General features: G+C 33.8%; 1 protein-coding gene across 1 annotated transcript in view; it reads right to left on the minus strand.

Moving 5' to 3' along the window:
- LOC149422921 (uncharacterized) overlaps nucleotides 1–14390 on the minus strand; it is a 122445-nt gene that overhangs the window by 43164 nt on the left and 64891 nt on the right. Inside the window, exon 4 of the mRNA XM_089633023.1 lies at nucleotides 12321–12450. Coding sequence (XP_089489149.1) covers nucleotides 12321–12450 — 130 coding nt within the window. The remainder of the gene's footprint in view (nucleotides 1–12320; nucleotides 12451–14390) is intronic.

Here is a 14390-nt window from a genome sequence, read left to right on the forward strand (position 1 = left end):
CTCCGAATTCTTCCACCATTCACTACTGTATACCACAATGTTACTGTCAAAATTCTATATTATATTGACTTCAATTCGACTCCGTATCTCAATTCGGTGCAGAGATGTTGCGTTAAGTATCATCGAACGTCCCCCACTTTTTCTACCTTTCAAACCACTCTCTTAACGCTACTGGCACTAATAAGAACAAAATTTCAGCGATATGAGTCTACTACTATTCGAGTTTTGCGAGCACGAACATACGTAGGCTGATTTTTTACATATTAAGAAGAAGATAAGGAATTATACAATTTGTGTAAAGATACGTCACTATATCAATGAGAATTATTTTTCAAACTTTCTTTAGGCAGGTAGGTACTATAACATTGAAAAAATGCGATTTAAAAAATCGAAATGAACACCACGATTTCAAATTTTCATTTTGAATCAGAAACGGAAAAAAATAGTTTCAACTTAAAGACAGACAAAATGCCAAACGGTCAAGTTAAATAGGACTTCGCTTTGCTCAGTCAAACAGTGATTGAATTAATTAATTAAATGTAGGGTTATTTTCATTGTCATCAAATTTATAATTACCAAGAATGGGTTGTTTTACAGAATTTGAATAATTCATCAAATTTCAAAGTTAGTTTTCAACTTCCGTGAGAGTTCTATTCAAGTTCTGTTATTATTTACATTCTGCGAAACACCTGGCCCATAGTGATATAATAATAGATCTTGTAAATTGACCTTGAAATTTGATAAATTTGTTCAAATTCTGTAAAAAAAACCCGTCCTAAATAAATCTTTTGTTTAATAATGATGCTTTATTGAACGCCATTGTCACGATGTATTGAAAATTGGAACACGGCGTCAATCGACAATGGGGGAACATTATGTTAACTGTAGATAGTGTTTACCGTGGGAACAAAGAAACAAACAAATTAATAACAATACTAGTCAGAACACGCAGCATTTAAATAGATCAATACATTCAACGAGTAAAGCACGGTATTCTAGCTAGACCTTTAAGTAAGATTAAATACTACATAGCAGTTTATTTGTGGTGTTTTATTTGAGGTAGCTAATTAATTGTTTTGTTTGCAAGCTGTTTGAATGCATTTACATCGTTGTAACTCGAAATAATACAAATATAAAACAATATCTTTCGAAAAACTAGCAAAACTTAATAAATACGATCTTTAACATTATTATTGTAGGGTAACTTATAGGGAGTTCACATCTCCCGAAAATAACAATAATATTTACAGTTCCCTGCATTCACGTGCGACTGGCAACATTGCAACCTCGCGCGAGATGCCTCACGCGGAAATCATTTCATTCTCTCTCCAGTGGTCTCACCCGCCGGTTTAGCTCTAAATCCACTCTAACGTAAGCGATCTGTTTTGTTCATAAAATTATTGTAACGTGAGTTTGTTAAAATAAAAACTAAATTGAAAATATTCGATTTCTGATTTTACACATCGAGAGTAATCACGCAACCTTGGATTCTGCGGATTGGAGAGCAACAGAATCATCCAGCCAACAAACCCATTTAAATTGGCGATAATCACAATCCTCCAAAATTGATGACCCCGACGTAAGACGAAGCTTTAAGCGCAGACCTAGATATTATAATTGTAGGGTTGGTGAAGCTGAAAGTATTTACAAAATATTTGCCTCACGATCATTGCCTTTCATGCATCAGAAATTTACCTTATTTCAAAATCTTTCCAAAATTTTAACATTTGAAATACAGAATTCTTAATTAATTATAATAAAATAATGTTGTTGCCTAGTTTATCGCTTCTCTAAATTGTTTCCACAGTCATTCAAAATTATCAAAGTGACGCTTAAATTCAACGCAAATTTGAGTTCATTGAACGTGAATAATTTTTAAATAATCACCGTAGTGTTTCATATTATGTAAAACCCATCATCAACAAACGCAAAGTTTTTTTTTATTTTATTTTGTTTTAAGCATAATAAATCACCCATACAACAACGTACAGTCCGCTTCGGATCAGGAATACCTAATGAGGAGGACTGCGAATAAATGACTTTACTTTGTATTTTTTAAAGTATGTCTATAGTATGTATGTATAGTAAGTAATCAATAAAAAAATTCAAAAATTGATATTTTCCAGGAAACATATTTTGTTAGTCAATTTGTTTATTTTTTTCCACCCTGAATTTTCCAAAAATATACCTACAATGCTAAAAATCTATAAAAAAATCTAAAAATAATATGGTGTAAATTAAGGACATTATTTTGTTTTAATATTTTGAGACGAAATTCGTTCCTTCAGGTTGTAAGAGGCAGAAATATGGTTGAGATTAGAATCTGTTTTTTTCTCTCTGCCTTCCAAAAACTGCCTCGTCTTAAAGATTGGCATCTCCAGTTCTTCAGCTCTGCTATTCAAACAATGTCGACGCCAGCCCCACCCAAGTTTTCAGCATTTAAAACATTTCAATTTACCCAGCCAAAGAAGGAACATCCGAAATTCCTGCTTTGATAACCAACCACACAGCGCGGGCGACAAAAAGGTTAAAGGACATTGTTTGAAAATCAGCGAAACGCTGTCATAAAACACAAAATTTCACATTTGTTTATAGCGGTTAGTAAAATACTGGAAAAAACTTTTCAGCACATTCTCAGCTAACAATGCTGGCTGAAAAATGTACGGTCCAAATTAAATAAAAAAAAAATTAAAAAATGCACGAAATTTTATATGTAGGATAATAGTTTTTTTTTATTTTTAACTATTCCATTGTGAAAGAATTGTAAATGTAGGTAACTCCATTAATGGGGGTCTGAATATGGTTAGCGCTAGCAAAAAATGTAATGTAAAACTAGTCCAAATAAGCAAAGCATCATGTATGAAGAATGAGTTAATGATGAATCTACTAGCCTGCTAATCTCAGCTGGCAATCTGTGTGGTATAATTTTTAATGAAAAGGAAACAAAGGATAAAATATGGGATGTGCATTTATGAGTGGAAGGGGGTGCATGGACCAGGCCTGCGATTCTGGAGTTAAACGATCAATCGTTTTCGTATGCGCCGTCTTCGAGTGAAAAACTACTAGTCGTCGCGACTAACTATTTCGAATGTTTCAATTTTACGTATTCTTGAGCGTCGAACGGTCGAAGTTGGTAGAAGAGATGATTATATTGGCACCCCTGTGAATATTGTCTATGTTCCTGATGTTTTTGGGATTTCTATGGTGTGACTGTCAAACAGACAACAGTTATTCGTTATTCAAAACAGAAATGGCTGCGGGACATATTACAAATTGCCAAAAGCAACTCTTAATTGAGCTTGTAAGCTCCGATAAAGACTTAGTAAGTGGGAAATTTTCACCCACTTTTAAATTTGCGGAATCCGCGCGGTAAAACAAAAATTGACAGCTAGACTAGATTTTGACAGCCAATTCCATAGAAACGCCAACAACCTACCACTCGCTGCCCTGTTTCTACTGGTTATACCCAGTAGTTGTTGTGTGGAATGACTTTTGACGTTTGGCGTCGAAGTATGTTCCTTCGACCAATTTCGGGAATAGCAACGACGACCAACGTACGTACTTTCGACGGCGATTACGAGCGCCCTCGATTCAGGAATAGAGCCCCAGATCTTCTCATCGCGTATGCTCACTGAGAAGTTTATGGCAAACCACCAGAAACTTTTCTGTGCCTTTGTAGATCTACAAAAAGCATACGACCGAGTCGACAGGAAAAAGCGATGGAAGGTGTTCTCCAAATATGGAGTACCTAAATACTACAGTCTCTCGTGTCTAGGGCGAAAGAAGTGTGTATGGCGAGTGAGTTAATAATGAATGTAAGTAAGTCTAAAATAATGGTGTTTGAAAGAGAAAGTACGAAAACAGTGTGCAATATAGTTGTAAATGAGAAATACTTGGAGCAGGTGGATGAGTTTGTGTATTTAAGAAGTATGTTTACGAGAGATGGGAAGGCTGACAGAGATATTATAATAAGGGTAAATGCAGGTAATTCCATTAATGGAGGACTGAACAAATCGAAGCGAAGTCAGCAGTCTACAATAGAGTGCTGGTACCTACCCTGATGTATGGAAGTGAGGCATGGAACCAACAGAGGAAGGATGAAAGGAGACCGATTGCAGTAGAAATGAGTAAGATTAAGAATGTGGGCATGTAGAGAGAATGAATGAAGAAAGGAGTGTAAGGAGAATATAAGACGTGAATGTGAATGATGGCCCGAGTAATAAGAGAGAATAAACGCCCGAGGAAGACATGACTCTATCAAGTGAACAAGATACTTGAGTCGGGCCATATCAAGAGTCGGCATAACAGAAGAGTATGTATGAGACGATGTATGAATGTGAATGAGGCAAGGAGTGTGTGCCAAAACTGAGGTGTTTGGCGGTCCGTCCTCTCTGCCTACCCCTGCAGGACACGGCGTGACCGTTAGTTACTTAGTAAGTGTGATTAAAAAATTGGACGCCATTGTGTGAGTTATTATTTGTTGAAACATAACTATGTTGTCTCTTAATTTTTTGGGTTAAGAATAGTAATTAAACATACTGATTTTGGTTGTTGGTGAATGGGTAATGCGTAACATTATTCGAGTTCAGTAAACTTTTATTTTCAAAATTGGAACTATTTATCGTTTTAGGAAAGCGATAAAGCAGGTAAGAAATATTTATATTTTATTAATTAATGATTCTCTATTTGAAATGTGTATTTGTTTTGTTTAAATTTTTGACAGAAGTCATTTTCTAAATCCTTGTAGGTAATCTACACATTTGTTCCTTTCCAAAAGCAAAATAATATTTTCATACATAAAGTGTGGAATACACAATAATTCAAAATGATAATGGCGGTATTTTTTTTTTTTACAATTATTTAAAACTTGTCAATGCTCATATATCTGCAAATCATTATTAGGTGACACACGAACCACTTATCTGTACAACCAATCCTGTCAGGTTTACGGATTTTTTAAAAGGGGGCCCCCAAACTCAGTATGCCCATCGGTTACTACACTGCTTAAGACTGCACTGTTCATAACCCCGGGTACACGTCAACTTGTATGTAAATATTTCTAATTTATTCTGAATACGTCCTTGTTTCTTCCCTGTAAGCTCTATACAAATTTAAATCACCCTAGTTTGAAAGCAGGCGACGCATCATACTTCTTACTACTATCTAATATGCCATAGCGTTTCAACTGCGTGTATATTGCTATACAATAAAAAAATGTGAACAGAGTTTTGACAAATTAAAAAAAAACTACTTACTGCCTACCTTTGGTCGTAAAATAATGCACGCCACTAATGTATCCACAACGGCTACGACCACTTGGAAATCACTTTTCAGTTTCAATTTTACTGTCGCTTTTCTGTCTCTCTGGCAAAAAAACACCGCTGATGCATTACTCAATGTTAAGATTAGGGATGGAATCCGCGTTTAGGTTTTTGTTGCGCTATTCCAGGGTGCACGGAGAAAAACTATCCTGTTAAAAAAGTGATAGCATGTCAAATTCCTGATAAAATATTAGTTTTTTCAGAATATATCGAGAACACGTATACTTTTTATAGTAAATATGATGACGGAACGCAAAAATATCAGTATTTGTATAAACACGTAAATACAACAGGAAAACAAATAATTTAACCAGAAGTTTAATAAATTAACAGTATTTTATATCAGTAAGTTTTCTCCGTGTGGGTAATACCCAGACTAATATGATAATAATACTGTATTATGGTAATATTACTGTTCATCTACATGATACATTTCCATAATAGTAAAGGTAGATACCACCTTTCTTTTTTCTATAAACGTAATTTTAATATTAAACAATATTTATATTTATTTTACGTGTAGCTAAATAAAACAAGCATTTGTCTCTTAAACCAAAGAAAAACTTAATAAAAAAAAATTCCATGTAACGAAATATCAAATAGCTATTCATAAATTAAACAAAATTAAATGTCATTGATATGCATCTGTCATACATAAAATGAAGACGTAAAGGCGAGGTCTATTCATTCGCGGGACCAAATTTGCCCTAAAAGGGAAGATGGAAAAAGGAAGAAAAAAATTCTTGCTCTTTTGTCCGTAAAATCGTTTATTCCATTAAAACCTAAATAAGAAAAAAATTATGTTTTGCTTTGTTGACATGAGAATACGAGTAAGGCCGTTCGTACACGGATATACTTACAAGAGACTCGAATTTTGTCCGCGTAGCATACGCGCCGCTTGTGAGTATCCGCGCTACTATTTTGCCAGTGTTTTTTTTAGTTGGTTTGACGTCAGTTGGACGCTACTTTTATTTATTTATTTATTGTTTGAAACATTTACAGAGTGTTAACAATTATTGCATTTATATTATTTCGGTGGGAATGTGCACAGATATTAACACCCCAATTAAAAATGTTCACAGCATGCGTAAACAAGGTTTAGTTGATATTAGGCGGAGATGCTAGTAGTGAAAGAAAAAAAAATACAAATATAATAATACTGACAATGCTACGCGAATTGCATTCTCATCAACTACTTGTTCAACACAAATTACATCCGAACTTGATTTGAATGTTAAATTTGTTCTGGGGGTGGGAAAATATCCATGCTTATATAATGTTAGAAAGGATAAGAATACGTTAGAAATGATTAAATGGAGAAGGCGTTGTTTGAGGTTAAAGAAATGTCAATTTGACATCATTCTGACTCCACGGCGGCGACGATTGCCCTAAAATTAACATTTATTTCATTGTATGGGTGAACCCAAAATCTTGTTTCAGATATTTTTTATGCTTGTCACTTGACACCGTGTTTATTATGGTTTCATGATAACTCAACACAGTGATAATTCAACACTCTTTTAAAAAGTGATATAAAGTCATTAGAAACGATGAAAAAAAAAATTTAACCTAACCTAACCTACTTAACCCAGTTAATAAAGTTTTTGTTTCATCACTTTCCACGACTTTATATAACTTTTTAAAGATGTGATTATTTATCCGGTCACCGTTTATTACACAGCTGCTCTTAAAAAATAATCAAGTTCGGTACAATTCGGGTAGCGCCGTGTACGGAAACCATCTGTAAGAGTAGCATATCGGTAGGCTACTTTTAGTTGCATCAGGGTCACGTAGCTTGCAATTGCTCTTTTTTTGCGTATAAATTCATCCAAACCCTCCGAATCCAAAATATCAAAAAGTACCTAAGCCTCTGATGTTTTTTGGAACAATTGCTTTATATTTTACCCCTTTTACGATACGGAGGTAGAAAAAATAATAATAATTTGTCAAGTGAAAATTCTGGCTAGGTGCACCTTCGAATTAAGGCACCCTGGGCTATAACCCATTAAGTATGACGGTAAATCCGGTCCTGTCTATTCGCTTCATTCAAGTTTAAGCCAGTGCGCGATTGTCCCAATATAATCAGTGCAGCGACTAAAGAAAATACAAGACACACGCCAGCCTGTTAGCGCAGAGGACTTACTCGCCCATAGCTTCATTAGGGTTTACGGGCAACCCTTGTTTGCACAACGTGCCTAGGTATAATTTTAATGTATTCACTTCAAACAAAATATTAGCTGAAGTACACTGTATATGTAAATAAAAACACGTTTTAGAGGGCGTGTTTCAAAGCAAGGTTCCTTTCTGTCAGGGCAGCATATTTTTAAACAACGTTTCACGTGTTTTGGGTAGAATTTTCGCTTAAATTTTACACGTGTGGCACATTTTGAAATTCGTTTCACTCGAGCGTGATGCGCCAAAATTTTCCTTTGTGAAAATTTCTTCTGTATCCTTATTTCATTCCATGTTTTGGACGCACGTATGAACGGCATGATCATATTTTAACTCAGTTAAAAATCTCGAAAAGTAACAAAATCCCCTGTGATATCAAAATAGGCAGAAATAATACATTCAATTCATCTAAATGAATTCAACGAATTTCGAATACAGTGTTGGAGGTTAATTAATCGAAGTAACTTGATCGAATGACTCTTAAAATTAAAAAGCTGTTAAAAATGTTTTTTAAGTTAAGGTAAATACCATTTTCAGATTTTTTTCAGATTGGGTAAGTATAAGACTTTTATTATTATTATTTAAATACAGGGTTCCGAATAAGATGGAAATGTTAAGGAGTCCATTTATAGAAAAACAGTCACGTCCTAAACCCTTCAGGTTAAAATATTTTTACGTACAAATCACTATCTTAAACGAGGTAACTAAAATGTAATACATATTTCTTATTTTTGAAGTTGTGGTAAAAAGAAATACCATTTTAGAAACAAGATAAAATAAACATTGATAGGTACTTCTAAAAAAATAAAATTTTAATGTCAAACATGAAAATTTAAATAAAAAAACTGACCGGAACATTCTGACCCGAAACGTCCACAATTCGAATTCGATATTTAGAAAACACATTTTATTGTTTAGGGAAATAAAAAGAAAAATGTGACTTCACTTTTTATGCCGTTTATACAATAAAACATATAAATATTTTAAACTTTCAACTGTCAATGAAAAAATCCCGCCAATTTGTAATGACACACTGTGACAAATTTTCTATAATTATTTGAAACAAACTGAGAAGAAAAATTATTTATCTTTCCAACCACGAACAAATCACATATCTAAGCACATTATAGAATATATATTTTTTAAATTTTATAATGTATGGACACCCCGGTCAGATCTGTCCTTCAGAGCCTCTAACGATTTTTGTGGATTGTAATATCCTTCCGAGGTTTGAAGGATTAAAACCACCATTAATTCTACCATAAACCTACTTACCTTTTATGGCATTTCAACCAAAGAAATTGAAGGCCTTCAATAATGCCAAAAAAACCGGCTAGACAAAAACATAACAACAATACATCTAAATGAAAGCTCAAATGCGACCTACTCTAAGACTATAAAAACCTACTTCTTAGTTTTTTAGATAATATATTCAGGAGTTATCTTATTAGGAAAAAATACTCCCTTTTTTGATATTAACTACTACAATAAGTAATAAAACCTTAATTAAAGTCACTTTCATTATCATTGCATAAATTAACAATTTTGTGCACCCCATTTTGAGTATTAAAAGAGAATGAATTGTAAATATTTGGCATGTGGCCCCTTTAACCCTGTGACAGACTAAACTATAATGGTTAGCAATATACTGAAATAAGCTAAGCCATGATTTCTGTAAATGGGCTCGTAAAACTTTGCATCTTAATCTGTCGTCAACTTTAAGGCAAAGTACTACGAAGTTATTCAAAATGACTAGTTTTTTGTTTGAAAATTTGATCACTGAGAAATATTTTAGACGCTTTAATTAAATACTGTGAATACAACACATCTTGGCCTTTCAAATAACTGAGAATTTTTTTGGATTTATTTATTAATAAGCCTAGAAAAAAATAAAGCATCATGCCCAATAAAAACTGCTTTAGAGTTCAAAATTTACTATTTACGAACCCCTTTTCGGTTATAGTTTATTGTATAATGTCGCAAATCATCTTTAGAAAATTTGTGCCTGAATTTCGTAAAATCAAATCATCGTTTTGGCGATGTTTTTTTCCTTGCGTCAATTAATAAAGGCGGCTTGTATTAAGTGGGAATTTAAACCTTATCCCACCTACATAAGGAGTGTTATCGTTAGCAGCCCGATTCCAAATGTTATACTACATGGTGCATCGCCTTAAAAAGTACTTGTTGTGGATATTAACCGGTAAGCTAAGAGCATTTTTGTTTTCATTTTAGTTGAGTTGAGTTTGTTGCGCAAAATAATAATTGTGTTACGTGAGTGGTCTGTGTAAATAATCAAAATGAAATTCTGGATGACTTCCAAGAGTTTTCTGGAGAAAAGGCAGGTGAATTAACGTATTTTACAGCCATGTTGTAAAATAATTGATTAATTGACGAAGTTTAAAATAAAACTTGAAGGAAATACTGATAATTAAATAAAATGAGTCCTACAAATGATTTAGATTTAGTATCCGAAAAGAACTGCCCGCTTCAGATTAATTAAATATGCAAAAACGAAAAACATAAGAGACATTTGAAGGAAAACTATGATCAAAGCAGGAGACTAGGAGGTTCGAAAATAAAAAAGGAACGGTTGATAAAATTAAAACTTTCTAGAACCTGATTATAAAAGTGTTGGGAGAAATGTAATAATTATTCCCGGAAATTCTGGCAGATTATAAACGAAATTACAAAAGCTAAAGCCTCGCACAATGTTAAAAACATTAAAGAATTAAACATTGACAGGATACCAACATCTTTTGCAGAACATCCAGAAAAAATTCTCGACTTTGCAAACAACTATTTTTGCAATATAGGCTCGAACTTAGCAAATAAAATCAAACAATCTTCATTTACTGCCGAAAAAACAGTGTGGAGTGAAAATGTCAATCAAGAAAACTCCCTTAACATAGTCAAGATAACAAGTGAAGATATAATAAATACCATAGCCTCCCTAAACACAAATACCTCATCGGGAAATGAACTAATATCAAACAGAGCAATTAAATATCTACTAAATGAGCTAATCTACCCACTGACGTACCTTGTAAATCTTTCAATAAGAAAAGGTATTTTTCCCACCCGTCTTAAAATTGCTACGATTATTCCAATACACAAAAGCGGTCTAAAAAATGATATATCTAACTATCGACCAATTAGTCTATTACCTACACTATCGAAAATATTGGAAAAAGTAGTAAAAAAACAAATGGTTAAATTTTTGGGTGAAAATAAAATATTATCAACGACGCAACACGGTTTTAGGGAAAACCTGGGTACTGGTGATGCTATAGCTAAAGTAACAAATACAATTATAAAAAAACTGGATGAAGGTAAAAAATGCTTCGCAGTTTTTATTGACCTTCAAAAAGCTTTTGATACAATTGACCATGAAATATTTATTTTTAATTTAAAAAAAATGGAATAACACAAACAACTCTAAATCTAATTAAAATTTACTAAACTGGAAGAGAGCAGTATGTACAAATTGGTAAAAAAAGTAGCAAAACTCTATCAATCAAGTACGGTGTCCCTCAAGGAAGCGTATTAGGTCCAATACTATTTCTCATTTATATTAATGACCTTATGAGTCTTCCCATTGAAGGAGACATAATGAGCTTTGCAGATGACACTGTCATTATATTCTATGAACAAAATTGGACAAGCACACATAAAAAAGCGGAACAAGGTCTGACTGTACTCCAAAACTGGTTAAAAGCAAACTCCCTTACATTAAATGTGAGTAAAACTAAATATCTAACATTCTCTAAAACCAAAAGAGGTCAACCAACGAATGAGCATACACTCAAATTACATGAATGTCTAAACAAATATCCGCAATGTTCTTGCCCGCATATAGTCCAAACTAAAACAATTAAATATATTGGGATCGTAATTGACGACAAACTTCATTGGGATGCACACATCGAAGGAACCTAAAAAAAGCTTACAAAACTCATCTATTTCTTCAAAAAATTACGAAGTATCTTGTCAACTACAGATCTTAATAAAGTATATTATGCTCTATGCCACTCTCTACTGGAATATGGAATAATAGGATGGGGCTCAGCATCATCAAACCATCTTAAACAACTAAAGAAAACTCAAAATTGGATCATAAAGACCATATTAAATCTCCCCGTAAGGACGCCAACTACTGATATTTTTAATCTGTTTGATGTTCCAAGTTTACAAAAAATCTATGCTAAAAATATTCTAGTTCATCACTTAAAAAATAAACCAGAGGCAAACCCCTCACACGATCATAAAACCAGAGCCAAGCAAACAGACATGCTAAATATTCCTAAATGTAATTCTACCTTTGGACAAAGAAACTCTGAATTTTTAGCAATAAAATTATATAATAAACTCCCTCTCAACATCAAACAAAGGAAAACGAAAAATAACTACATTAAGGACATCAAATCTTGGTTTAAGGAAATATCGGTAGAAGAACTAGCTAATATATTTAAAACATCATCTTAGTCGCTGAAAACGTATACTAACATATATAGTCCCCCCAAGCACAGGATCTCCTAGTGATCAGGACTTCAATGATCTGTTTTAATTTTTAAAAAAATTTCATGTGCCATTCAAAAATGTACCTAATTATTTAAAAAAGTAACTAAAAAAAAAATAAAACATTAATTTTTTGATAATTACTATTAACTCACAAAAATTTGTCAAAATTTGCCTCTAAACATGAAAACATACTTTATAATTTAAAACCCAAGTATTTTAAAGGTCAAATCCAAAGTTAGTGTGAAAAGGTCATCGCAGCCGCTCTTTACTGTATAAACCAGGGGTCATTAGTTGAATTATTTCACTTACCCATATCATCTATTAACGGGGCCATTCTCAGTGTGACTCCAACAAGGAGTAGGCAGAGAAAGAGAAGGAGACAAGCGGTCACCATGATCGTCCAACGCGCTCGTCTTGGCAGCTCGTCGGGGTCTATTACCTAAATTGACAAAATAAAGCTTTAATTACAACTAAATTCAATGTTTCAAGCTTTAAGGCCTAATCAGAAGATAGTAAAATATTCGATGTTAGAAATTGAGGCTTTATGGTATGGCCACACAGGGTCACGTGCGCAACATACCCAACGCATTAAGACTTCTGGAAAACTTACAATCAATATATTTTCAATATTTTCAAAATATGTGCATTAAGGTAAGTTTACACTTCGCCCACGTACGCAATGTATGTAACGCATAAAGATATCTTTAAAACTTAAAATACATACAATTTCTGACACAAAACAGGCAATCCTACCCTTCCCGCGCAACGCGAGATGTCAAAGTAAGATGGCTTTGGTTGAAGACCTTCCAACAATTTTATTTGTCGTTTAACGTTATGTTTGGTTTGTAGGCGTATTTATAAGATATTGTATTTTATATCTGTTGTCAAAATGTGAGATAAACAAGTATTAGATTAAGACTTTACGAAGTGATTCATAACGTAAAATCCATTAAATATCGTGATACTACTATTCAAATTTACGTGCGTAAGAAAAGTGTTCATCTTGGCCTGGGAATATAGTAATGCACATGTCGTGTATATGGTCCCAGGGTGTCCTTATCTTTTGTAACAGTTGTCACACGCAACGCAATCATACACTCCCCACGCAACGCCGATATGGTTAGATCGGCGTGGGACGCGTGAAAATCAGGTCTTCCAAAGCGTATGACCAATGTGGTTTTTTAACGTACGTAACACGTCAGTTGATTTAACCTTTCATGATTTGACAATTTTATCGAGTTTCATTAAAAAAATATATAAATCCTCCTTACATTCACTTTCAGAATGATAACACAATACAAAACTAACAGTATACGCGCGTCTTCTGAGAAGATAAACACAAATAGATAAATCTACAAACGCGCCACGTGGGTGAGAACTAGAAACACACTGGTCACACGTGTCAGTTGGCACGTTTTTACCTAATTTGCGTTGCGTACGTAGGACAAGTGTGTACGTGGGCCCAGTGGGTCCTTAGCCTTAATCGCGTGGGAGTTGAGTATTTGAAATTATATAAGAACACTGTGTAATATAATACGCAAAAATAATTTTATTCCAAGCGGTAAATCCTTGTAGCAAATTATTGTAAGGATTTTGTGCACTTGTATGTTGAAAGTATGTTTGCGAAAGACAGGAGGCTGATTGAGACACTGACAGAAGGGTGAATTCTACCGAATTCTTCATTTTCAAAATGAATACAAATGAGTCTACTGTACTAGGCAGAGATACAGTTTTAAATTGTGCCTTCGAGGGGTGAAGTGGCTATCACAAACAGATTTAATAGGAACACGGAGATTTATATTTGACACCATTTGAGGACAGTCAATTTAGTTATTAAGTAATTCAAATGAAATTCGTATTATATAATAATAATAATACGACTTTCATTTGAATTACTGAATAACTATATAATAATAATAATACGACTTTCATTTAAATTATTAAATAACTAAATTGACTGTACTCCAATTTTTTATTTTTTTTTTATAGTGAATAACTCACAAGAGTCCCAACTGCTCCCGTCTGGAGCCAGTGAGACTATGGCATCCCCAATTGGGGGATGTTGTGAGGCTGAAGGTAAGTGGGGAAGGGAAAGAGGAAGGTGGGGAAGTACCTGGCTATTCAGATCTAGTCACTAAACACGGCTAAAGCCATTTGGAGCAACGTTTCAATTCTGAATGGTGGTCTTACACCAGGGCGATACTGGTAGTATCTTCCACTCTGGAACGTGCCGCAAATATACTATATATTATTTTAATTAATTAATTGTGAAATAACACAAATTAATCAAATAAAATTTATTTGCGCACGTCGGGTTCGAACCCGCGACCTTCGGAATGGCAGTCCAATGCGTTACCACTGGACTATTCCGGCCGTCAA

Source organism: Hesperophylax consimilis, chromosome 6 (genome assembly GCF_061612785.1).
Source record: "Hesperophylax consimilis isolate HC1 chromosome 6, BYU_Hcon_1.0, whole genome shotgun sequence".
Lineage (NCBI taxonomy): Eukaryota > Metazoa > Arthropoda > Insecta > Trichoptera > Limnephilidae > Hesperophylax > Hesperophylax consimilis.